The sequence below is a fragment of the Jaculus jaculus genome, chromosome 12, assembly GCF_020740685.1.
Source record: "Jaculus jaculus isolate mJacJac1 chromosome 12, mJacJac1.mat.Y.cur, whole genome shotgun sequence".
Lineage (NCBI taxonomy): Eukaryota > Metazoa > Chordata > Mammalia > Rodentia > Dipodidae > Jaculus > Jaculus jaculus.
This window is the reverse complement of record NC_059113.1, coordinates 41,617,333-41,642,931: the sequence shown is the minus strand read 5'-3', so window position 1 is coordinate 41,642,931 and position 25,599 is coordinate 41,617,333. Positions and strand designations below refer to the sequence as shown.

At 45.8% G+C, this 25,599-nt stretch overlaps 2 protein-coding genes and 5 non-coding genes across 8 annotated transcripts in view; 4 read left to right on the top strand and 3 right to left on the bottom strand.

Moving 5' to 3' along the window:
- Positions 1-3,966: 3,966 nt before the first annotated feature.
- On the top strand, positions 3,967-4,038 carry Trnaw-cca. Its single transcript has one exon. It is a non-coding gene; the product is annotated as a tRNA-Trp (tRNA).
- Positions 4,039-4,446: 408 nt separating this feature from the next.
- Trnas-gcu lies at positions 4,447-4,528 on the top strand. Its single transcript has one exon. It is a non-coding gene; the product is annotated as a tRNA-Ser (tRNA).
- An 800-nt stretch (positions 4,529-5,328) lies between these two features.
- On the top strand, positions 5,329-5,402 carry Trnai-aau. The gene has a single exon. It is a non-coding gene; the product is annotated as a tRNA-Ile (tRNA).
- Positions 5,403-6,434: 1,032 nt separating this feature from the next.
- On the bottom strand, positions 6,435-8,789 carry Borcs6 (BLOC-1 related complex subunit 6). Its single transcript, XM_004663156.2, has 2 exons — positions 8,772-8,789; positions 6,435-8,532 (listed from the first exon to the last, which is right to left on the bottom strand). The coding sequence occupies exon 2, from the start codon at positions 8,274-8,276 to the stop codon at positions 7,167-7,169; it is 1,110 nt and encodes a 369-aa protein (XP_004663213.2). The 5' UTR covers positions 8,277-8,532; positions 8,772-8,789; the 3' UTR covers positions 6,435-7,166.
- Positions 8,790-12,807: 4,018 nt separating this feature from the next.
- Aurkb (aurora kinase B) lies at positions 12,808-20,026 on the bottom strand. 2 transcript variants are annotated; one of them, XM_045131131.1, is made up of 9 exons: positions 19,957-20,026; positions 19,639-19,711; positions 16,686-16,791; positions 16,538-16,589; positions 16,160-16,351; positions 15,776-15,914; positions 15,530-15,678; positions 13,277-13,451; positions 12,808-13,102 (listed from the first exon to the last, which is right to left on the bottom strand). In XM_045131131.1, exons 2-9 carry the CDS (start codon positions 19,684-19,686, stop codon positions 12,929-12,931), a joined length of 1,035 nt encoding a protein of 344 aa, XP_044987066.1. In that variant the 5' UTR covers positions 19,687-19,711; positions 19,957-20,026; the 3' UTR covers positions 12,808-12,928. The 2 variants fall into 2 exon arrangements, with proteins under 2 accessions (XP_044987066.1, XP_044987067.1); XM_045131132.1 differs by lacking the exons at positions 16,160-16,351; positions 16,538-16,589; positions 16,686-16,791; positions 19,639-19,711; positions 19,957-20,026 and having other exon boundaries at positions 15,766-15,846.
- A 4,950-nt stretch (positions 20,027-24,976) lies between these two features.
- Positions 24,977-25,048, bottom strand: Trnaw-cca. Its single transcript has one exon. It is a non-coding gene; the product is annotated as a tRNA-Trp (tRNA).
- A 496-nt stretch (positions 25,049-25,544) lies between these two features.
- Trnag-ucc overlaps positions 25,545-25,599 on the top strand; it is a 72-nt gene continuing 17 nt past the window's right edge. Inside the window, exon 1 of the tRNA in view lies at positions 25,545-25,599. This exon is cut by the window's right edge and continues 17 nt beyond it. This is a non-coding gene — a tRNA (tRNA-Gly).

The window sequence follows — 25,599 nt, the reverse complement described above, 5'->3', positions numbered from 1 at the left end:
AAGTACGTGCTCAACCATGTTTATTGCTGCTCAATTTATAATAGCTGGGAAGTGAAACCAGCCTAGATGTCCCTCAACAGATGAGTGGATAATGAAGATGTGGCACATTTATACAATGGAGTTCTACTCAGCGGTAAAGAAAAATGAAGTTATGAAATTTGCAGAAAAATGGATGGACCTGGAAAGTATTATACTAAGTCAGGTAACCCAGGCCCAGAAAGCCAAGCGCCACATGTTCTCTCTCATATGTGGATCCTAGCTACAGATGACTGGGCTTCTGCGTGAGAATGAAAATACTTAGTAGCAGAGGCCAGTAAGTTAAAAAGGAGACATAAAGGGTGGAGAAAGGAAGGGAGGAGGATACTTAGTAGGTTGAAATGTATATATGTAATTACAATGATTGAAATGGGAGGTAATATGATGGAAAATGGAATTTCAAATGGGAAAGTGTGGAGGTGGGGAGGGAGGGAATTACCATGGGATATATTTTATAATCATGGAAAATGTTTATAAAAATTTAAAAAATAAATAAATAAAAATAAAAAATCCATTCTAAGCCGGGCGTGGTGGCACACGCCTTTAATTCCGGCACTCGGGAGGCAGAGGTAGGCGGATTGCCGTGAGTTCGAGGCCACCCTGAGACTCCATAGTGAATTTCAGGTCATCCTGGGCTAGAGTGAGACCCTACCTCGAAAAACAAAACAAAAGAAAAAGAAAAATACATTCTACATGTTGTAACCAGAATGCAAATCTGACCATGTTTTTTCCTGTGACCTCAAGACCTGACAGGATATAGCTCACTTCCATCTTCACAGCAGCTTTTCTGTCTCAGCTTCTCCAGGGCTGGAATTACAGGAATGTGCCATCATACCCACATGAGAAATATTTAGAAGAGAAAGAAGGCCCAGATGTTGAGGCTGTGGGATTTGGGTTCTATTATATGAAGGTTTGGGGCATTCTGCTTATAGTAGACTTCCAGCTTGGGGAAACTATTGGCTAGTAAAAAACCAGGCGGTTACACTTCATGTTTTGTAGTAAAAGCTGAGTGGACATTGTAGTTCTGTCCTGTCATTTTCCACAACTTGGGTTAGTGGAAGCCTACTAGAAAAGCCCTTTCTGAGTTTTAAAACCATCTGTGGCCATAGGAGATACTTTTGGTGACCAGGTGTCTTCCAAATGGCTACTTATATAGTCTCACATTTGTATGAATGATAAAAGAACTTTTTTTTTTTTAGCACAAAAAGGAATATATGTTGGACACCATCTTCATCACCGCTCTCCCAAAACAATGCATGTCAGCTGGCCCAATCTCAATTGTTGTAACCTCTCATACAATTGCAGCTGAATGGGCAGAAGTCTCAGCCCAAAGATTTTATTTCTGTGCCATATCCCTCTACAGTCACCAGTCCATTACTTGTGCAACCCTGCACAAGTTCTCAGGACACAGGCATAACAGCAAGCCTCTCACACAAACTGCTTCTAGCCCAGTCCTGGCAAAGCTCTTTCTCACCCTCATAGGCCAAACCTGACAGTCCATAATTCTTTTTTTTTTAAATATTTTATTCAGTCCATAATTCTTACTGAATTCAGGTTTGTTTGTTTTTTGTTTTTTTTTATTTATTTTTATTTATTTTTAAATTTTTTATTTATTTATTTGAGAGCGACAGGCACAGAGAGAAAGACAGATAGAGGGAGAGATTGAGAGAATGGGCGTGCCAGGGCTTCCAGCCTCTGCAAACAAACTCCAGACGTGTGCGCCCCCTTGTGCATCTGGCTAACATGGGACCTGGGGAGCCGAGCCTCGAACCGCGGTGCTTAGGCTTCACAGGCAAGCGCTTAACCGCTAAGCCATCTCTCCAGCCCTGTTTGTTTTTTTTTAAGGTTGGGTCTCACTCTAGCCCAGGCTATTGTAGATGTAGAATTCACTATGTAGTCTCAGGCTGGCCTTGAACTCACATGATCCTCCTACCTCAACCTCCTGAGTGCAGGGAATTACAGGCCTGTGCCACTATGGCCGGCCCTAAATGAACTTTTAAAACCAGGCCCTTGCCTGACGTGGTAGTGCACACCTTTAATTCCAGCATTTGGGAGGCAGAAGTAGGAGTAGGAGGATCACCAAGAGTTTAAGGCCAGCCTGTGACTACATAATGAATTACAGATCAGCCTGGCCTAGAGGGAGGCCCTATCTCAAAACACACATACACACACACACACACACACACACACACACAGACACACTTACAGACACACACAAAACTGATGGCAACAGCATGAAATCCTCTATCAGCTTTCAGTTTCTGGATCAGCACCATCCAACAGCTTTCTGTGATGATGGAAGATTTACAAATTACCTTTTTCATTATGGCAGCCAGCTAGCTCCAGGTAGATGCCGAACCTTATAAGATAGCTAGTGGAACTGAGCAACTGCATTTAAAAAATGTCATTGAGGTGGGCATTGTGATACACACCTTTAATACCAGCACTCAGGAGGCAGTAGTAGAAGGATGGATGAGTTTGAGGCCACCCTAAGACTATATGATGAATTCTGTGTCAGCCTGGAACAACAAAAAAAATGAAAAGAAAAAAAAAGTCATCAAATAGGGAGATGGTTTCGTAGTCAAGAGGAGGTTGCTTGCAAAGCCTGACAGCCTAAGTTAAATTCCTCAGCCCACATAAACCCAAATGCAGAAAGTGATGCATCCTGGTACATTTATTCTCATTCTCTCTCTCTTCTGGCAAATAAATACAAATTAAATTAAAAGGAAAGAAATGAGATTTGAAAGAACCTGAAGGTGCACTTTGGCTCAAAGTTCACATTGTCACAGCACTGATGGAGAGGCTGAGGTGGAAAAATTCAGTTTTCAGTCACCTGAGCTACAGAGTAAGTTCAAGGCGAGCCTTTAGTGAGACCCTATCTTTAAACTAAATAATAAATAGCCGGGTGTGGTGGCGCATGCCTTTAATCCCAGCCCTTGGGAGACAGATAGGAGGATCACTGTGAGTTCGAGGACAACCTGAGATTATGTAGTGAATTCCAGGTCAGCCTGAGCTTGAGTGAGCCCCTACCTTAAAAAAAAGAAAAAAAAATCAAAGTCTGTTTATGAAGAACCCACATGCATTAACAATTTAACTTGACTTTATGGGTCCTTCCAAGAATGTAGGACTTTCCAAGAACGTAGGACTTAGCCCGGAAGGCACAGAGCCTTTGATTATAAGATAATGAGTAATGGAATCGTTTGCATTTAGAAAATTCTGGAGCAAATATCATAGAAGAGTCTGATTCAATAAACAAGCAAGGGAGGTTGAGGGAGGATGGCAATGAGAATGGGGGATGGGGAATGGCACTGACGCGAGAATTCCTAAGGGTATGGACTGGACTGGATTGGACTGGAAAGGGATGTGGGGGAGAGAGAAGAGACTCCCTGTTTACCTTGGAGTTATGGGAAGTGCCGTTGGCTGGGAAAAAATGACAGTCAAGTGAATGAATTCGACAGACCGAGGAGGGTGACGAACTCAGTGAAGGCCAGGCCTAGCAGTATCTGGGCTGCTGCTCCCTCTCTCCTTAGGGCCTTCTCTTGTTTTGTTTGATACAGAGACTCATAATGGCTGTCATCAAACTTCATGTCCCTTCTGATCCTCTTGCCTCCGCCTCCACAGTGATGTGATGACAGGTGTGTGCCACTACCAAATGACACCTCTTCCAGGATGGGAATCCTTTAGAACTTACCAGATCTGTTTCACCTGGGAAAGTGGATGGGGGGGGGCGGAGATGTTTATGACTCAGACCAATGGTTGCCTTGGGGTAAGAGAAGAGGTCCATGGAACGTTTTCCACCTAGTCTCGGGTAGAACGCAGGGGGGCAGTGTGAGAGAAACCATTCAACGAAAAGCACGAAGCAGGCACAGGAAATCGTTTGGATCCTCGTACGGTAGTCATGAGGGGATCTCGCCTCAACTGCGGCCGGCCGGCCTCGTGGCGCAACGGCAGCGCGTCTGACTCCAGATCAGAAGGTTGCGTGTTCAAATCACGTCGGGGTCAGTTCTTTTAAGAATAGTTTTAAATTTGCTTTTTAAATTCCCTATAATTTCCCTTCTCCTTTATCCTCAATGCTCCAAGAAGCACGGAATCCTGAAGCTGCCCCGTCACGCCAGCCCAATGATCTTTCAGATTATTTTTGCGGAGGATCCAGGTAATTCTGGGAGAAGAGCTTGGCTCCCGGAACAGGCGCATCTTGGGACCCCTCAGCCTAGCGGGAAAAGGGAAGCGCGATTGCACACACCAAAGGATTGTTGGATTGTTGGATTTACGCCACAAGGAGCGCCGTAATTTTTTTTCTTTACAGTGAAGAACCAAGTCCGGGAATCGCAGCCTTCCCTGCACCGCAGCCGCGCCAGCAAGAGCGGGAGCTTAGGTCCCAGGGAAGAGAACGCACACGAGTTCCTTGTAGACGAGGTGGCCGAGTGGTTAAGGCGATGGACTGCTAATCCATTGTGCTCTGCACGCGTGGGTTCGAATCCCATCCTCGTCGTAATAAGGTCGCTAAGTTCTGCGTTCGATTTTGTAATTCCAAGATAAATTTGACTTCTAATTTACCTATGTTTATTGTCAGTACATTTCTTTCTCTTCCCAGAGCTTTCGTTTATAGCTTTTGCCACATTTTCCAACACTCTCCAAAATCACAGAAACCTTGTCGCTTATCTATCATGGAATTGACCTAAGAAGTGAATATCCTACAGCTCATTTGAGCGCCCTGGCTTAGATGTTGAAAGCATTGGTTACCTAGTAAACTGTGTGGGTCCTGAATTCAAATCGCATGTGGTGTTTCCTCAACTTCATCAAGGGCATCAGGGCTTCTGGTAGATGTCCCCTGCTGAGCCTGCCTGCCTGTTGAACCTTAACTAAAACACTACCCATACCTGTAGAACTCTTCAATGGGACCCTACCTTACTACACGGAATGTCTATCCATTCGTTCTCTGTGGCCCAATTTTCCGTGCATTTTCCGGCGTCTTGCATTTTTTTTGTAAGCAAGTGCGCCTTTTTACCACTGAGCACTCTACTCTCTCCAGTACGTCTTTTTTTTTTTTTTTTTTTTTAAATCTGGGCGTGTGCGCTACTTCATGTACACCATATTTGTGCCCCCACGGGCAATCAAACGCTAGAATCCCGTGATTTATATTTGTCAAAGTTGCGGCTTGACCTTTAAGCTTGCCTAAGTGTTCACCGATCAGTTTGTGATTCCACTGTCATGTCTCATTAAATGGTTATAGCATGAGTTTCCTTGAGTACTTCCAGTAAATGTGAGTTTACTAAGCACATTTCTTCAGTTGGCCGGTTAGCTCAGTTGGTTAGAGCGTGGTGCTAATAACGCCAAGGTCGCGGGTTCGATCCCCGTACGGGCCAGGCAGGACTTTTTTTTTTTTTTTTTAAAACAAATGTACCAGTCGGTCTGTTTTTGAAACATTAAAAAGAACTAAGGGGAAAAAAATAACTGGGAAGAACTCAAAGTAACACCTCTATTCCCAAAATTTTTCACACACACACACAAAAATACAATGTACTTAAGTATTAGCCAAAGTGGGAATGTCTTGGGCCAGGTATAGAGAACTGTTAGTTCTGTAATCTGATAGTTTATGACTGTAACATGTACTTCCTGAATTTACTAAGTAAACTGTAAAGAGAAGACAGCTAGGGATCGGAACAAGACTCTTTCAAATCATTAGGTGACATTGATCAGCACAAAATGACAAATACTCTGAATTAGAGCTGGCAGGTGTTCGTATTTGCCGGGTGTGGTGGCACACGCCTTTAATCCCAGCACTTTGGAGGCAGAGGGAGGAGGAGTGCCATGAATTCCAGGCCACCCTGAGACTACAAAGTGAGTTTCAGGTCAGCCTAGGCTAAACTGAAACCCTACCTCTAACCCCCACCCCCAAAAAAGGGTTAATAATTTATTCCACAGCCAAGACGTCCAATCTGCCCAACACCTGCCTGTCCATCAGGACGTGAGGGGGCGGGGATAGCCTTTCCCTCATCTTTTAGAGAATCTGGTATTTCTGAATTTTATTGGCCCACTGGGCCCCTGTGCAATTGCGATTACCTACTTTTTTTTTTTTTTTTCTGAGATAAGAGTCTCGCTGTAGCTCAGGCTGACCTGGAATTTACTATGCAGTCTTAAGTCTTAGGGTGGCCTCAAACTCATGACCATCCTCCTACCTCTGCCTCCCCCGTGCTGGAATTAAAGGCGTGCACCCCCATGCTCATTTTTGATTACCTACCTCTTATTCTTCAGATCTGCTACCCGTAGGAACCATCTAGGCTAGGACATACCACCACATTCCCAGTTCCTGCCCCCAAGGAGCTCCAGGAACAAGACCAACCTTCTTCCCATTCCTTGTCAGCCCCTACAATCCCACAGAGACAACGGGCTCAGCCTTCAGCAGTAGCAGCACTTTAATTCCACACACACACGCGCACACACACAGAAAGAAAAACAAAAACAAACAAACAAACAAAAAACTCAGAAAGCCAAACTGATTGGAACACTCCATAACAGGTGGACGTCAAAACCAGCGACAATTCTACCTGAACCCTGACAGCAGTGAGACACCTCCCACCTCAATCCACCATGCAAAGCAATCCTCTTAGCTCCACCCTGTGGTGTTGTAGGGGACCAGAAGGAAGAAGCAAGATCTATCTTTCCATCTGCGGTGTGCTTCCTTGCTTGTATACTGTGTGGCCAAGTACCACTGCTCCGAAAGCCTCTGAGGCACCTGAGGTAGGGCCACTTGAATACGGATGGCCACAGAGGAACTGGGGCCTCATCTGTTTACTTCTCCTCATTACATATGGGAGTATGTCCCTACCCTCCAGCGTAGACCTAAAGCCCAGTGTTCCTCAGGATGAGGAATAGGAAAAGAGTTAGAAAGAACTGGGTAGTGATAGCCAACTGAATAGAAGCAGAGCAGCATCCACTCCCACCAGGAGAATCTCCCCACACACATTCCTTAAGTTCAGTGAGTGTGCACAGGGCAGCTAAAGGCTTCAGAAGAACCTCCAATGCACAGGTCTCCTCTCAGCAGGTACTTCCCACTAGGGCTCCTTCTACAGTCCTTCTGGGCCCTAGCCCTGGCCAGACCAGGCATGGCCTCCTATGTGCTCCCCGAGTCACTTGCATAGGGCCTCCAACACCTCCAGGGTGCGTCGGATATCTCGGACTTGCCGCGCCAGCCCCTGAACTGGTTGCAGAGCCCGCTCCAACTCCTCGCAGCGCGCCAGCAGAGTGTACATGCCCTTGATGCTCATGTCCACGGCTTCGCCTAAGGAGTCCACGGCGTCACGGTAGGTCTGGATGCAGCCCACGCTCAGAGCCGTCAGCTCCTGCACCGCACCACCCAGCCCGCGAAGCAGACGGTCCACTCGGCCGCCCAGGTCGCGGCTCAGCCTCTCCAGATCCCGCAGCACGTCGGGGTCGATGGGAGGGATAGTAGGAGTGGGCGCTGGAGTCTGGCAGGGCCGCACGGGGGCCGGGGGAAGGGGGGGAGGGGCGCCACTCAGACGGATCTTGAGCTGTAGGTTGTTGGCTACAAAGTGGGTGAGGTCGCCGTGACGGCTCACCGTACCCTCCAGCTCCAGGGGGCTGGAGATCGTGGCTCGACGCCCGCCGCCGGCGCCGGGTTCCGCAGCACCCCCAGCCGCCGCCGCCGCCCCGCCGCCTCCGCACGCCCCACTCAGCCCGTCCAGGCTGCGGCTGTCCTGGAGGCGGCTGGAAAACGAGCGGCCAGCCCGGCCGGCCCCCGCCGCTTCCTCATCCTCCTCGTCGTCGTGATCGTGGTCTTCCTCCTCCCGCGGCGCCAGCTCGGCGTTCATCTCCACGCCTCCAGCGCCCCCTCGACGGCACACCCAGCCCCACGCAGGCCGCTCCTCCCCCAGCTCAGTGTTCCCCGGGGGTCGGGAGGACAGGGGCGGGTCGTACTCGGAACCCGGAGTCCCCCGGCGCCCCCCGGACCCGGACGGTGTGGTTCCCGAGCCGGACTGCTCTTGCCAAGCTTCCCGTTCCGGCCGGGGACCGATGCTACCGCCTGAAGTGATCAGGGACGCTGTGGAGTGATGACGGCTCGCGACCGCAACGTTCTCAACCTCTTCCCCCGACCCGCTCGGGGCTGAGGACGGCGTGCAGGGCGTCCGGGTGGGCCAGCCGCTCGGAATCGAAGCTTGCTGTTCAACGACAGTCAAGAGGTCCAGCTCTGGCCTCGGCCGCCCCCGGGACGACTCCATACTACGGGGTGGGGGCCGGAACCCAGCAATGGGCCCGTCTCCAGGCTCTCCCGAGGAGACGGCGGCGCCTTTAAGGGGCGTGGACAGAGGCGCGCCGATTGGTGGCCGGCTGACAATGGTGCGGGACGGGAAGAACTCTGCGATTGGACGAAGCGGCCAGGAAGTCCCGGAAGGAGAGCTGGTATTGACTACGGGACGCACGTGAAAGCCAGTCGGGTGGACCAGAGGAGGTGACAGCTGTGCTCGGCGCTCCGCCCTTTCAGAAAGTTGAGGGGGCAGATCGTTAAAGACCACGGTCCCCGAAATAACTCTAGTCCCGCGCGAGGACACTGCCGAGACGCTCCACCCACAGTTACTGCTCGCCAGTCATACTCAAAAGGACCATTCCTGGAGTTCCTAGAGATTCTTCTTTTTTAATTAAATTGGAAAGGTTTTTGTTTAGTTTTGTTTATTTTTGGTTTCTCGAGATAAGGTATCTTCCCAGGACAGGCTTACCTGGAATTCACTGTGTAGTCTCAGGGTGGCCTCGAACTCACCGCGATCCTCCTACCTCTGCTTCCTGAATGCTGGGATTAAAGGCCTGCGCCACCACGCCTGGCAAATGCAGTTTTGTTTTAATTGACAACTTCCATAATTATAGACAATAAATCGGCAGGATTAAAAAAAAAACAAAACACGAGTTAAAGATGCTACCTGGCAAAGCCTGACAATCTGGGTTTGACTCTCCAGCCCCCACGTAAAGCCAGTTGCACAAAGTGGTGCATACCTCTGGAGTTCTTTTGAAGCAGGAGACCCTGAGTCACCCATTCTCTCTCTATAGATATATAAATAAATAAGCATTTAAAAATGGCTGTTTGAGCCGGGCGTGGTGGCGCACGCCTTTAATCCCAGCACTCGGAAGGCAGAGGTAGGAGGATCGCCCTGAGTTCAAGGCCACCCTGAGACTACAGCGTTAATTCCAGGTCAGCCTGGACCAGAGTGAGACCCTACTTCGAAAAAGGAAAAAAAAAAAAAAAAACATAAAAATGGCTGTTTGGCTGGGGAAATGTCTCAGTGGTTAAAGCAATTTCCTTGCAAAGCTGCGTGGCCTGGGTTTGACTCCCCTATACCCACATAAAGCCAGATGTACAGAATACCATGGGTGTCTTCATTTACAGAGGAGGCCCTGGCATGTCCAATCTCTTTAAATAAATAACCACTATTATAGTTTATAAATCGTCGTGTGAAAAATTCGCAGTCACTACAGATCATATCAATTTACAATCTTTTTATGTTTTATTTTTATTTATTTACTTGACGGAGAAGAGGCAATAAAAGAGAGATTAGAAGAGAATGGGCACGCTAGGGCCTCCAGCCACTGCAAACAAACTCCAGGTGCATGTGCTACTTTGTGCATCTGGCTTATGTTGGTTCTAGGGAATCGAACATGAGTCCTTTGGCTTTGCAGGCAAGCACCTTAAATGCTAAGCCATCTATCCAGCCTTCATTTTATAATCTTTACTTCTGATTTTTTTTTTTTTTTTTTTTTACTTATTTGAGAGCGACAGACACAGGGAGAAAGACAGTAGAGGGAGAGAGAGAGAATGGGCGCGCCAGGGCTTCCAGCCTCTGTAAACGAACTCCAGACGCGTGCGCCCCCTTGTGCATCTGGCTAACGTGGGACCTGGGGAACCGAGCCTCGAACCGGGGTCCTTAGGCTTCACAGGCAAGCGCTTAACCGCTAAGCCATCTCTCCAGCCCTTACTTCTGATTTTTGCAGCTCCAACATTGGCCTTTACAGTCCCATCTGTGAGGATAGGGCTTTGTTGTTAATGTTGTTTGAGGTAGGGACTTGCCCATGCCCAGGCTAGCTTAGCTCTGCTTCCAAGTAAGGTTAAGCAATTCCTTCATTGCATGCCATCACATGCCCCTGCCACCATAATAATCTACCTAACTTTGCACTTGATGAGGCTGCGCAACAGTCTGAGCTGAGATCCCAAGCCAAAATATTTCTTCCTTTTTTTAAATTTTTTTGTTCATTTTTATTTATTTATTTGAGAGCGACAGACAGAGGTAGATAGAGAGAGAATGGGCATATCAGGCCCTCCAGCCACTGCAAATGAACTCCAAACATGTAAGACCCCTTGTGCATCTGGCTAACATGGGTCCTGGGGAATCAAACCTTGAACCGGGGTCTTCAGGCCTCACAGGCAAGCGCTTAACCACTAAGCCATCTCTCCAGCCCTTCTTCCTTGTTTTTATTTTATGTATTTTATGACAGTGATACAGGAGAAATTACTACACAATGTCTGGGGACTTCCCAGTACAAAAATTATTTATTTACTTAAGAAAGAATGGACATGCCAGGGCCTCCTGCCATTGTAAACGAACCCCAGATGCATGCATCCACCTTGTGCACCTGGCTTTATGTGAGTTCTGGGGAACTAAACCGAGGCATCATGCTTTACAAGCAAACATCTTTAACTGCTGAGTGGTCTCTCAAACTCCCAGTATACAAGGTCTTGATGGCTATGTGAGAGGCCATGCTATGTGCATCCCCTACTGGGGAATGGAAATGCTAACTCCTCATACACTGACTGGCTATGTCAAATATTTCCTCAGAGGAAAGGTTCCAATTAAATTAAAATCATGGCTGAAAGCTGGGCATGGTATCACACACCCTGAGACTACAGAGTGAATTCCAGATCAGCCTGAACTACCAAAAAAAAAAGAGAGAGAGAGAGAGAGACAGAGCCAGGCATAGTGGCGCACACATTTGGGAGGCAGAGGTAGGAGGATCGCAGAGTGTTCAAGGCCACCCTGAGACTACAGAGTGAATTCCAGATCAGCCTGAGCTACAGTGAGATCCAAGAAAACAAACAAAAAAAGAAAGTGTGCATATACACACATGCACACTCACTAATGAATAAATTTCTATTGATCTGTGTCATTTGTTAATAACCCTAGGAATCTAATATGCATGTCCAGAATAAGATAAAATTTATTCATACATCAATTGATTAAAAGCAAATAATATATACAGAAAAAAAAAAAAAACCATTTGATTAAAGTCTTTTTTTTTTGAGGGAGGACCTCACTCTAGCTTAGGTTGACCTGGAATTCACTATGTAGTCTCGGAGTGGCCTCAAACTCATGGTGATTCTCCTACCTTGGCCTCCACAGTGCTGGGATTAAAGGCATGCACCACCATACCAGGGCCCCCCACCCCCATGCGCCCCCCCCTTTTTTTTTTTGAGGTAGGGTCTCACTCTTGCCCAAGCTGACCTGGAATACACTATGCAGTCTCAGCATGGCCTCGAACTCATGGCGATCCCTCCTACTTCTGTCTCCCAAGTGCTAGGATTAAAGGCATGTGCCACCATACATGGTTTTAAAGCCAATTTTTATAACCCCCACCCCCCAAAAAATCATTAGCAAACTAGAATTAGCCTTCTTTCCAAATAAGGGAAATCTATGAAAAACTTACAGCAAGCCAGGTATAGTGGTAACATGCCTATAAGAGGCCCAAAGTTTGTAATTTTGAGGCAACCCTGAGCTACATGGTGAGAATCCAGCACGAAACAAAACAAAACCTGTGGCAAGGACTGGGAATGGGGCTCAGAAGTAGAATGCTTGCCCAGCATGGATAAAGTACTGGGTTCCATCCTCAGCATGGCAAACAAGAAGAACAATAGGGCTGGAGAAATAGCTCAGCGTTAAGGCGCTTGCCTGCAGTCTAATGACCTGGGTTCAATTCCCCAGTATCCACATAAGCCGGATGCACAAAGTGATATATGCATCTAGAATTTGTTTTCAGTGGCTAGAGGCCATGACATACCCATTCTCTCTGTCTCTCTCTGTCTGTATCTCTCATTGAAAATAAAACATTCAAAAAAGAAAAGAACAACTATAGCAAGTATCACAATTATTTATAATTTTATTTTATTATTATTACTCTGGCTTTTTTCAAGGTAGGGTTTCACTCTAGCCCAGGCTGACCTAGAATTTACTATGTAGTCTCAGGTTGGCCTTGAACGCATGGTGATCCTACCTCTGCCTCCTGAGTGCTGGAATTAAAGGCATGCACCACCACACCTGGCAAGCATCACATTTAATCACACTTATCACTCATCTTGCACTGCTTCCCTGCTTTATCTACTCCAGTGTTAGGTCCTGAAAGGGAGCAGGGAAACAGACCAACTCTAGAGTATAGCCATGCTCGGTTACTCCCAGGTTGGCAAAGTGACAGGAAATGAATCAGGGGCCAAAAAGATTAAAAGTCAGGAAAAGATGGACAGAGTTGGCTGCCCAAGCAGAACAGTGGGGATCTAAGGCCTCCCAGCACCTCCAGACTCTGGGAGTCAGAACAGGAGCAAGAAGAGTTTGTAGGTGGCTGGGAGGTGACAAGGTGAAAGAGCAGAGAAAGTGGGGAGTTACTGGGGGTAACAATGCAGTGTCTGTCCTCAACCCCATGAGAAGAACATCTCTTTTCCTCTACAGGACAGCTTCACCCACAGCAAGGACTCCACCTAGAAACCCCTACACTCACACATACAAAAACTTCAGGCTTTATTAAATAAAATGAGATTAAAAAACAAAAACTACTAAAGGAACAGGCCACCATTTCCTCTTCTCCCAACACATACACAGATGTACAAACACAACTGAGTAAATCATGGGACAGATTGAGCGGCCGAGGGAGGCAGTATCCGCCGTGAGTGAACCCGGACCCAAGGGTGTGCTGAGACCTGGGCTAAAGGCAGCCGTTCGGAGGGGTTATGCTTGAGCAGCTTGGAGATGAGGTCCTGGGCTCCCGCAGGCACAGAAGGGGGAAACTTCAAATCCACCTGCAGGTGTGGAAAGAGAATAACTGCCTATGTGTCTCCTTGGCTATATTTACCTTGATGATTCATTCTGTTTAGAAATTTCCTCAGTGTCCTGCAAATCCACTTACAGCAACCCACTCCCCTCCACCAGTCCCTGGCCTCTTATAGCACACCAAGCCCAGGCAGCCATCCAACCTTGACAATCCGACGATATGTCTCGTTGTGCGTAGGGCTTTCGAAGGGTGGGTTTCCTACCATCAGCTCATAGCAGAGTACCCCAATGCACCACAGGTCTACCTTCTCATTGTGTGTGCGCCCCTCAATCATCTCTGGGGGCAGATAGTCCAGGGTACCACACATGGTCTTCCTCCTGATGGGAATGGGAAAGTAGACAGGGGCCTCAAAACCAGATAGTTTTCTTTCCTTACTGTCTTGAACAACACAGTGAGACTTCATCTTCTTAAAAATCAATCAATAAATAAAGACTGGAGAGATGCCTCAGCTGTTTAAGGCACTTGCTTGTAAAACCTGAAGGTCTGGGTTTGTTCTCCCTGTACCCACTTAAAGCCAGAGTTTGTTGCCGTGGCACTCTCATTCTCTCTCTCCTTGCAAATAAATAAAATTATTTAAAAATAAAGTGCCATCAATGGAGTTCTACTCAGCAGTAAAGAAAAATGAAGTTATGAGATTATATGAAGTGAGGAAAGCCAGGCCCAGAAAACCAAATGTCACACGTTCTCTCTCATATGTGGAACATAGGTACAAATAACTTGACTTCTGTGTAAGTAGGAAGAAAATGGAGTAGCATAGGTCAGTAAGCTAGAAAGGAGATATAAAGGAAGTAAAAAGGGAGGGAGAAAGGGACCTAATAGGAAGGCATTGTCTATATGTAAGTAAAAGAACAGATTAATGGGGGTAAAAAGGTCTAAGTGAGGTTAGAGAAAGAGACTGAGTAAAGGAAAGATGGAGGGAGGGTTAATCAAAATCTAAGAGGATATAAACAAATCATATGGAATCCTCCGGTTTTGGACAATGCAACACACAAGAGCCATAGATTGATACTAGAAAATTTTCATGCCAGGGATGGGATACCTCCAGTGAGTTGTTGCCCAGGGAGGTCCCTGATGCCCCCAAAACATTACAGGCCATTGCTGAGGCCCTTGGTTTCCCACCAGGAATAGATGATAAGACCCTATTGCTGAAGACTCCACATACTTGGGCTGCAAGGTCCCAGAGAAACCCTGCTGGAGCTGAGCTGAAAACCTCCTCCATGTAGACCAGCTGACAGAAAGCTGGAAAAAAGCCATGCTGCATGCAGTTCAATGGAAGAGAGAGAAATCACCAGTGAAGATACTCAACAATGGATACTACAAGCCTTATATTCAGCCTGCCAGGCCAAATGAGCCAACAGGTGCAATAGTGGCACATCTATCACGGGGGAAACCAATTGCCCTCTAATTTGACTGGAGGCCCGCTCCATGGCATTGTATCCCTGATACTGAAAACCTACAACAGGGGTAGTCATGAGCCCTAGGAATGTAATGTCTGCTACTGTCTGGCTAAAAGTAAAGTGAGCACCAAAATGCCTAGTAAGCGCTTCTCTTAATGTTCATACCCATATACTAAAGCTACTCTCACTTCTGGCTAGAGAACCTTCTCTTTTCAGATGGCAGTGACCTTGGGATGGCTCAGAAGGCACCATGGTGCTGAGAAGTGACAGAGGAGTGCTCTGCACTGAAATTTATCAATCACACCTTCCGTGGCTTGGGGTCCATTGCAAAAGAGGTGGCAGAAAGAACGTAAGAGACAAGAGGAAGGGTAGGACTCCTTACAACGTGCTCCTCCAGACACAAAATGGCCTGGATATCCATGACCTCACAGTGCCTGACACCACCTACACAAGACCATCATAATAGGAGGAAAAGATCATGACATCAAAATAAAAGAGAGACTGATTGAGAGGGGGAGAGGATATGATGAAGAGTGGAGTTTCAAAAGGGAAAGTGGGGAAAGGGAGGGAATTACCATGGGATATTGCTTATAATTGTGGAAGTTGTTAATAAAAGATTATTTAAAATAAATAAATAAAGTGCCATGCCAGGCGTGGTGGTACATACTTTCAATCCCAGCACTGGGAAGGCAGAGGTAGGAGGATTGCTGTGAGTTCAAGACCAGCCTGAGACTTTACCTCAAGAACTAAAATAATAATAGTAATAAGGTGTCAGAGTTTTTGAATGATATGGCGAGAGAGGTCCCAATATACTTTGTGGAATATTGGTACATCTAGATGACAACATTGTTGAGTTGCCTAGTTTTGTATAGCTACTGCTGTGTCTATATTGGCATGGTGACAAACCCCATTGTTCAGGAGTTAACAAGATACAGAAGGGTTTTCTGTTCAATGTCACAGCCTCACACCAGGGTTGGGCCTTCTTCAGCCCACCATACCTCAAGGAGGGGGCGTGCACAGACCAGCCGAAGTCAGCAATCTTCAGTTCTCCCTGCAGCCCTAAGAGCAGGTTCTCTGGTTTTATGTCCCTGTGAATCACTTTCTTCTCATGGCAGTACATCAGAGCATCTGACAATTCTTCCATGATCTGGGAGAGCCAACCACAGGAGATCAGGTCTCCAGCTACAAGCAGTGGCCCCAGCCTCACACCCGGAGGCAGGTCCCAGGTGCCCACCCGCCCGGACCGTGGCTGTTCGCTGCTCATCAAAAGTTCGGCTCTTCTGTAGTTCCTTGTACAGCTCCCCTCGTGGTGCATACTCCAGAATCAGGTAGATTCTGCGCCGGTCATAGAAATAGTTGTAGAGACGCAGGATGTTGGGATGCCTGAGGTAAAGAAAAAGAAGGCCCCAGGCTGCATTTAGACCCAGGACAGTTAGCCAAGACCCAGTAGGATGATGAACTGAGGTCAGACATGGATCAGGGCTGAGAGTAGTTAAGTGGGAGGTAGGCAGCTGGACTAGACTGAGCAAGACAGGGCTCTGATTGCAGAGACAGCAATGTGGAGTGGTGGGATCTATGGAGAGGTTGGGGGTGGGGATACAGAGAAGGGGCTGAGGGGCAAGACATACTGCAGGTGGGCCTGAATTTCGATTTCCCTGCGCAGTTGGTGCTCCACTCCCTCCTTCTCAATCTGAGACTTGAAGAGGACTTTGAGTGCCACGATGAAATGGCTTTTCTTCTCCCGAGCCAAGTATACATTTCCAAATTTGCCTTTGCCCAGTGGACGCCCAATCTCAAAGTCGTCAATTGTGAGAGGACGTCTAGTTAGAAAGTGTGGAGGGGGGGGGAGGCAGCTCAGTTCTGGCTTGTGTATCCTCTGAGGTGTTTGTTTTCCCCTTAGTCACTTATTGCCCTCTTTCTTTCCATCCCTACTCCCCTTGCCCCTTGCATTTTACCTCCCCTATTTCCCTGCCTCTGCACTGCCCCCCCCCCCATGAGATACTTACATGCCATTAAGGCCCCCATTGCTGTTCTCAGTCACCTTCTGGCTAAGTACAGCTAAGGAAAGAGCAAGTATGTTAAATCCCTCTTTCAACATTCTAACCCAACACCTTATTCCCCTGCAAGTCAATCATTTCTCCCCTTCCCAGATACCTGAGGGCTGGCCATTGGAGCGATTCATGAGGACAAGAGCAGATGGAGTGGAAAGCTCCTTCCGGAGGAGGACTCTCTGGGGCAGGGTGTTGAGGCCTGATTGAGACTGAGGAGCAAGGGGTAGCTCTGAGGGTGCTTTTGTTCCCATGACTTGGCTGGAATGTGCTACAAGTAGTATTTCAGCTACTTGATAAGAGCTACCCACATATTCACCCACAGCTCAAAGAACAATAATACACAATCTGACAGCCTAAACCCAAGATTCTACTCATAACTCCACATTAAATGGGTTTGTAAGAAATAACCTGCGGGACGCTGGGCGTGGTGGCACACACCTTTAATCCCAGCACTCGGGAGGCAGAGGTAGGAGGATCACCATGAGTTCGAGGCCACCCTGAGATTACATAGTGAATTCCAGGTCAGCCTGGGCCAGAGACTCTACCCCTCAACCAAAAAAAAAAAAAAAAAAAAAAAAAAGAAAGAAAAAGAAAAAGAAACAAAGAAAAGAAATAACCTGAGGGCTGAAGAGATGGCTAAGCAGTTGAGGAGCTTGCCTGCAGAGCCAAAGGACCTAGGTTCAATTCCCCAGGACCCATGTAAACTAGATGCACAAGGTGGTGCATGCATCTGGAGTTCATTTGCAGCGGCTGGAGGCCTTGGTGCACCCATTCTCTCTCTCTCTCTCTCAAATAAATAAATAAATACATAAATAAATAAAAATAAAATATTAAAAAAAAAAGCTGAATGTGGTGGTGCACGCCTTTAATTCCAGCACTTGGGAGACAGAGGTAGGAGGATTGTTGTTGAGTTCAAGGCCACCCTGAGACTATGTAGTGAATTTCAGGTCAGCCTGGGCTAGAGTGAGACCCCACCTTGAAAAAAAAAAAAGACCTGAGGCAGGGCATGCTGATGCACACCTTTAATCCCAGCACTCAGGAGGCAGAGATAGGAGGATCACCATGAGTTTAAGGCCACCCTGAGAGTACATAGTGAATTTCAGGTCAGCCTGGGATAGAGACCCTATCTCAAGAAAAAAACAAACAAACAAAAAAAAAAAATCTAAAGCCAGGAATGGTGGCTCACACCTATAATCTCAGCACTTGAGAGGCTGAGGTAGGAGGATTGTGGAAGTTCGAGACCAGACTGGACTAGTAAAAAGAGAGAGAGAGAGAGAGGGAGGGAGAAATAGAGGGAAAAAAGAAACAACCTAAGAGCTGGGTGTTGGTGCATACCTATAATTGAGGTTAAGGCAGGAGGATAAACAGTTCAAGATCATACTTAGCTACATAGTAAGTTTAAAGCCAGCCTGGGCTACAAGAAATCCTGTCTCAAAGCTACCTTCCCTCAATAAAATTAAGCTGGGTTTGGTGGCATATGCCTTTAACCCCAGCATTTATGAGGTAGTAAGAGGATCACTGTGAGTTAGAGGCCACCCTGAGACTACATAGTGAATTCCAGGTCAGCTTGGGCTAGAACAAGACCTTACCTTGACGGGGGGGTGGGGGGGGTTAAACTACCTAAATAAATAAGTACAACCTAAGACAAGAGGCAAACGACTCACCTCAACACCTAATATTTCACTTCTCTGACCATGGCCCATACCATTTGCTCAGACATGAAACTGCCCAACCCATATAGTCCTGTATACATCACCACATTTATTAATGCTTGAACTTGAACAAGGTTCTGGAATTTTGTTTGTTTATTTTTCGAGGTAGAGTCCTACTCTAGCCAGGCTGACCTGGAATACACTCTGTATTGTCAGGGTGGCCTTGAACTCATGGTGACCCTCCTGCCTCAACCTCCCGAGTGCTGGGATTAAAGGCATGTGCTACTATGGTCAGTGACTTCTTGTTTTGGAAGTATCAAAGATAAAAATGACAATGGTTTCTCATTCAGACTCTTGTCACTTTTACTCAGTGCTCCATGTAGGAGAAAGCTGGGACAAGTGAACCAGATGGACACCAACAGGAGTGAAGTGCGTGAAGGGTCTTTTAGAACAGGTTCCCATTATATAGCCTAAAATGGTCTCAAAGCCTCAAGCCTCTTGTCTCAGCAACCCCAGTGTTGTGATTACAGGTGTGCACCACCAAACCTGGCTGCTTCCATCTCCTTCAGCCAAGAGAAGGCCTGTGGCAAAAAAAAAAAAAAAAAAAAAAAAAGGTGGCCAGGCATGGTGGCACAAACCTTTAATCCCAGCACCTGGGAGGCACAGGTAGGAGGATCACGAGTTCGAAGCCACCCTGAGACTATATGGTGAATCCAGGTCAGCCTGAACTAGAGTGAGACCCTACCTTAGAAAAAAAAAAAAAACTGAATAAAATACAATCCAGAAGTAAACTGATATTGAGGTGGGAATTTTTATTTATTTATTTATTTTGTTTTCTTCGAGGTAGGCTCTCACTCTGGTCCAGGCTGACCTGGAATTAACTCTGTCATTTCAGGGTGGCCTTGAACTCTTGGCAATCCTCCTACCTCTCTCTGCCTCCCGAGTGCTTGGGATTAAAGGCATGCGCCACCACGCCCGGCTTGTGAGGTGGGAATTTAATAAGGTGTCTGCAAAACAGGAAAATAAATAAATAGTTCATACGAATCATTAAAATAGATTCGAAGGCTGGGGTTGATACCCAGAACCACAAATAAATGAATTCCAAATGAGTGACTTAGATTTATCCTAGCCTTTTAAAAAATAACTTATATTCTAGAATCTATTTGCTGCAAGGACTGATTTTTCAGGATAAGGGGTGGGACGTACAGTCTGAAGGCCCCATCCCAACTATCATCTGTATATGACAAGTAGGCTAGTTCTACAGAGGTCCCCACTGGCTGGTTAGATTCAAACTGGTATGAAGAGGAAGAAAGTGCTTAGAGGACCGCCATCCAGGACCTTAATCTCCAGGCAAGAGCTCGTCTCCCGGGGTAGATGGGATGGGGATGATGGGAAGGGCCTTACCGTCTGCCTGCCATAGGGCCAGGGGTAGGTGTTCTCCTTTTGAGCCATTCTTAAGGAAAAAACGGGAGGAGAGCTAGGCAGAGAAGGAAACAGCCATAAGAAGCCTAACAGGGAGAGAACGGTAGTGCTGACCTACTACTGGGAAGCGCCGGTCTGGGCTGGGGAAAGGACACAGTCAAGCACGTTGGCCAGGAGCGTGCAATCTCACCGCCCCCGCCCGACTACCGCCCCATCCACTTCCAGGACCCTCTCGCCGCCCTGGCTCGCAGCAGCCCACCGGACCCCGACCCTCCTGGTCCCCGAGAAAGGCCGGCTCACCCGGACCCGCCGCACCGCAGCTCTCCAGCCCGCCGTCCAGTCAGCCGCCAGGGGCACTTTCAAATCTCCCGCCCTGACCCCATTGGTCAAGGAAGCCGCCCAAGGCCACCCTCATTGGCTACGTGTTCTACGACGTCATCGATGCGACTCAAAAGACGAGGAAGACTGCGAAGCCGAGATCCCTACCGTCAGGCTTTGTAACTTTCTTCGGTCCCTCAGTTATTCTTTGTTTTCGTTTTTATTTTTTTTATTTTTTTTTTGTTTTCGTTTTTTTTCTAGGTAGAGTCTCACTCTAGCCCAGGCTGACCTGGAATTCACTGTGGAGTCTCAGGGTGGCCTCGAACTCTCGGTGATCCTCTAACCTCTGCCTCCCGAGTGCTGGGATTAAAGGCATGTTTTAATGAAAATTTAAAATCCCAGGGGGTGTGGTGGTGCACTCCTTTAATCCCAGCACTCCGGACGCAGAGGTAGGAGGATTACCGTGAGTTCGAGGTCACCCTGAGACTACATAGTTAACTCCAGGTCAACCCGTGCTAGAGAGAGAGAGAGACAAAAAAAAAAAGTTTCAAACCCTACTATAACCCTAGTATTTCTCTTGTGTGGGTGTACGAATTAGGATCTGACTTTGTTTTTTGTGGAATGCAGAGGCAATTATGCCGACACCAATTGGTAAACTTTGTTTATATGTTCCCCTTGTCTTTAGAAGACACCCAGGAGTGTCAAGATCCAGAGATGCTCAAGAACCCCCCTCTTTTTTTTTTTTCATTTTATTTTTTATTAAAATTAAAAAAAAAATTATAAGAGAGAAAGAGTGCAAGAGACAATGGGCATACCTGGGTTTCTAGCCACTACAAAAGAACTCCAGACACGTGCCACCATGTGCATCTCAAGCCCCTTATTTTAATTTGTTTTCATTTATTTAAGAGAGAGAGGAAGAATGGGTGTGCCAGGGCCCCTATCCACTGCCAATGAACTCCAGAAGCCTGCGCCCCCTTGTGCATCTGTCTTACTTGGGTCCTGGGGAATGGAACCTGGATCCTTTGGCTTTGCAGGCAAGCACCTGAACTGCTAAACCATCTCTCCAGCCCAAGCCCCCTTATTTTAAGGGGGCACATAATATTTCCTATGCTTTGAGTTCCTCCAATATACTTTATACTACCAGAAAAATACTGTGTAAACACAACCTCTGAGGCTCAGGGACCGTTGAGGAGGAGGTGGCCAGAAGAATGTAAGAGCCAAAAGAAGGGGAGGAGTGCCTACAATACAGTCTTCCACATAGAAAGTGGTTGTGATACTACTACCTATTCAAGAACTGCATAATAGGAGGCAAAAAGAAAAATGTTAGCCAGGCGTGGTGGCGCACACCTTTAATCCCAACACTCGGGAGGCAGAGGTAGAAGCATCACCATGAGTTCGAGGCCACCCTGAGACTCCATAGTGAATTCCAGGTCAGCCTGGGCTGGAGTAAGACCCTACCTTGAAAAACCAAAAAAAAAAAAAAAAAAAAAGAAAAATGTTGACAACAAAATAGAAGAGAGACTAGTTGGAAAGAAGAATTTAGTGGAGGGGCCTATACATCTAGCTTTATGTAGCAATTGGGAATTAAACCTGGGCCAGCAGGTTTGCAATCAAGTGCTTAGACATATCACCCTAGCCCAGGCTGACCTGAAATTCACTCTTTCTCTACTTGCAAATAAATAAATATTTTATTTAAAAAAAAAAAAAAAACAGTTAGTGGGAGGCACAGGTAGGAGAATTGCTATGAGTTCAAGGCCAGCCTGAGATTACATGGTGATTTCCAGGCCAGCCTGGGTTACAGTGAGACCCTACCTTGAAAAAAAAAAAAATTAGGCAAGATGCTCTGGGTTTTTTTTTAGCATAAGATCTCCTGGAATTCACTCTGTAGTCTCATGGTGGCCTCAAACTCATGGTGATCCACCTATCTCTGCCTCCCAAGTGCTATTAAAGGCATGTGCCAACACACCCGGCTCTCCTTTGGTTTTTTTGAGGCAAGGTCTCACTCTAGCTCATGCTGACCTGGAATAAGCTATGTAGTCTCAGGGTGGCCTCAAACTCACGGCAATCCTCTGCCTCCCCATTAAAGGCGTGCGCCACCACACCCGGCTCTTGTTTCTTCCTCCCTCCATCCTTCCTTCTCTTTGTTTCTTCCTTTTTTTCCTTTTTATTTTTTTTTAATTTTTTTCATTTTTCTTTATTTATTTGAGAGCGACAGACAGAGAGAGGCAGATAGAGAGGGAGAAAGAGAGAAGGAGAGAGAGAATGGGCACGCCAGGGCCTGCAAATGAACTCCAGACGCGTGTATTCCCTTGTGTATCTGGCTAACCTGGGTCCTGGGGAATCGAGCCTCGAACCAGGGTCCTGAGGCTTCACAGGCAAGCGCTTAACCTCTAAGCCATCTTCTTCTTTTTTTCTTTCTTTCTTTTCGTTGTTTGTTTTTGGAGGTGGAGTCTCACTCCAGTCCAGACTGACCTAGAATTCCCTATGTAGACTCAGGCTGGCCTCAAACTCACAGCAATCATCCAACCCTGCCTCCCAAGTGCTGGGATTGAAGGCATGCACCACCATGCCTAATTTTTCTTAAAAAAAAAATACATATGGTTCCAGGCTTTTAGTGTCCTTGAGATGTCTAGAGAGAAGTAACATTTGTGTATATCATTCTACCCTAAATGATTAAAAACATTTGAAAAATTTGGACACAAATCAGGCTTGGTTTATGTCTATAATCCTAGCACTTGGAAGGCAAGAGCAGGAGAATGGCTACAAGTTTGAGGCCAGCCTTGTCTATACAGTGAGTTCCAAGCCAGCTAGGTTATGTATAATGAGATTCTGCTTTAAAAAAGGGAAAAGCCAGGCGTGGTTGGACACGCTTTTAATCCCAGCACTTGGGAGGCAGAGGTAAGAGGATTGCCACAAATTCGAGGCCACCCTGAGACTTCATAGTGAAGTCCAGGTCAGCCTGGGCTAGAGTGAGACCCTACCTCAAAACACACACACACACACACACACACACACACACACACACGGGAAAAAGAAAGAAAAAGGTACCTAAATTCTAGACACAAGAAAACAACTTAGAAAAAAAAAATAATAATACTATGAATGTTCACTTTTGTTTGAAAAAGTGATACAGTCCTTTATTATAATAGAAGGAAAAGATCATGACATCAAAATAAAAGAGATTGATTGAGAGGGGAAGGGGATATGATGGAGAATGGAGTTTCAAAGAAGAAAGTGGGGGGAGGGAGGGCATTACCATGGGATATTTTTTATAATCATGGAAGTTGTTAATAATAAAATAAATTTAAAAAATTAAGATAGAAACATTAAAACCAAAAACTCAATGGAAAACTGACATGTTTAAACTAGACGTTAAATGAACAACTATTTTACATGTTAAATACAATTTTCATCTTCATGGGCCCTTAGTCTCACTTTTCTTTTTAAAACTTTCAACCACTTTTGTAACCTGAATTTTAAAAGAATTGTTCTTAGTTCCCTATGTAGAAAAAAATAAGTTTTACTACACTGAAATAGCTTTAACATTTTCAGATGAAATGAAACTTCTGATCCAACTTAAAGTATATAGACTTAATATTACTTCCATTAAAAGCAAAAAGTTTCTCTGGAAAAAAAAAAAAGTGACACAGTTCTTTAAGACAGTAGTTAACAGTAGAACTAAGAAAGACCTTTAGCCAAGAACTGGTTTCAGGAATTTCTGCCATAGATCTAATTCAGTAGAGACAAAGGGAGGAAAAATGAAGCAAAATTGTAATTTCAGCACTTGGGAGGAAGAAGCAGGAGAGTCAAGAATTCTACGTTAGCCTGGCATGGTGGCACATGCCTTTAAGCCTAGCACTCCGGAGGCAGAGATAGAAGTCAATCACTGTGAGTCCTAGGCTGGCCTAGGAGTAAATTCTAGGTCAGTTTGGGCTAGAGTGAGACCTTATTTCTGTAGTGGGGAAGAAATGCCTCCCCTCAAAAAAAAAAAAAAAAAAAAAAAGCTAGTGAAAATAGTGAGAAAATAAAAACTTTGAAATAATCTGACAGTCAAGATATTCAACAAAAAATTGTTTAGCTAGGCTGCACGCCTTTAATTCCAGCACTTGGGAGGCAGCAGAAGCAGGAGGATTGCAGGTGAGTTCAAGGCCACCCTGAGACTACATAGTGAATTCCATGTCAGCTTGAACTCAAGTGAGACCCTACCTCAAAAAAAAAAAAAAAAAAAAGGTTGCTTAGTAATTTACAGAATTGTTATCAAATTTTAGGCTCATTGTAATTATAAGAACTATACAATCATATTTCTACTGCCCTGATGAGCAAAAATAATAGAGTACAAGATTGTGGACACCAATGGCAAATTTAAACTAAACTGCCAAAAAGGAAAAGTGGTTTAGGATAATAGTTATACATAATTATTATTATTTGACAAGTGATTAAGTATTGCTACATTTTTCCATTAAGGAGTATTTATTGCTGAGTGTGGTGGTGCATGCCTTTAATCCCAGCACTCAGGAGACAGAGGTAGGTGAATTCCAGGTCAGCCTGGGCTAGAGAGTGAGAACCTATCTCAAAAAACAAAATAAAGGGGAAAGTGTCAGGGGGGAGGGAGGGAATTACCATGGGATATTTTTTATAATCATGGAAAATGTTAATAAAAATTCAAAACAAAACAAAACAAACAAACACAAATTATTAGCATAATTACATTTTCCAAACAAGAAATGAGAATTTTTCATGAGCAGTTGTTTGTAGAAAACCTAAACACATTTTATGAGAAAAGAAAAAGTTTAAGAAAAAACAAATGTGAAATTAAAGGCATTGCTATTTAAATTCACAGAAGCAAAATGAGAGAAAAATCGTTATTTATATTTTAAGAAACATTTAAGTGTTTGACAGCAGAAAAGTTAGCCTCTGAAGTAACATACGTTTTTTCTTCAGAATGTCAACTCTTCCCAAAGGATTTTAATGTGAGACAAATTTGGAAAATAATCACTACTTGTGACCCCGACGTGATTTGAACACGCAACCTTCTGATCTGGAGTCAGACGCGCTACCGTTGCGCCACGAGGCCTCCTTAGCCTGCTCCCTTGGCGGATCTTGTGAACAGATGTCTCATCAGCAGGGAAGGGTGGAGCTTTATCATTTGCTTCCATTTTAGATTTTGCTTACACAAAGCAGAGAAAAAATAGGTTTGTACTCGTGCCCAGCGTAAATGAAGTGTACTTAAGTGTATTTGGCAGAAGACCCAATTTTTTAACCTTGGGACATGTTGTGCTCACATAGAGGAGGGATTTCTGTGTTTAAGACATTTATTCTGAAAGTGATGTCATAGTGTTACTGCAGACCTCGACTCCTAATCAAATGTTACCAAACCCTTTTACTAGTTTCACTGGACCTTGGTATCCTCATCTGTACACGGGATGTGATGATCCTATATTGTCTCACGGAGTGAATAGTGACCAGCAATGCAGCTTCACACACCCCTCTGCTTCAGTCCACATGTTTTACCCAGCATGCTAGTGACAGAGATCAACTTGATGCACTCCAGACAGCCATACTCATTGTCTGCGTTGGTGGTATAGTGGTGAGCATAGCTGCCTTCCAAGCAGTTGACCCGGGTTC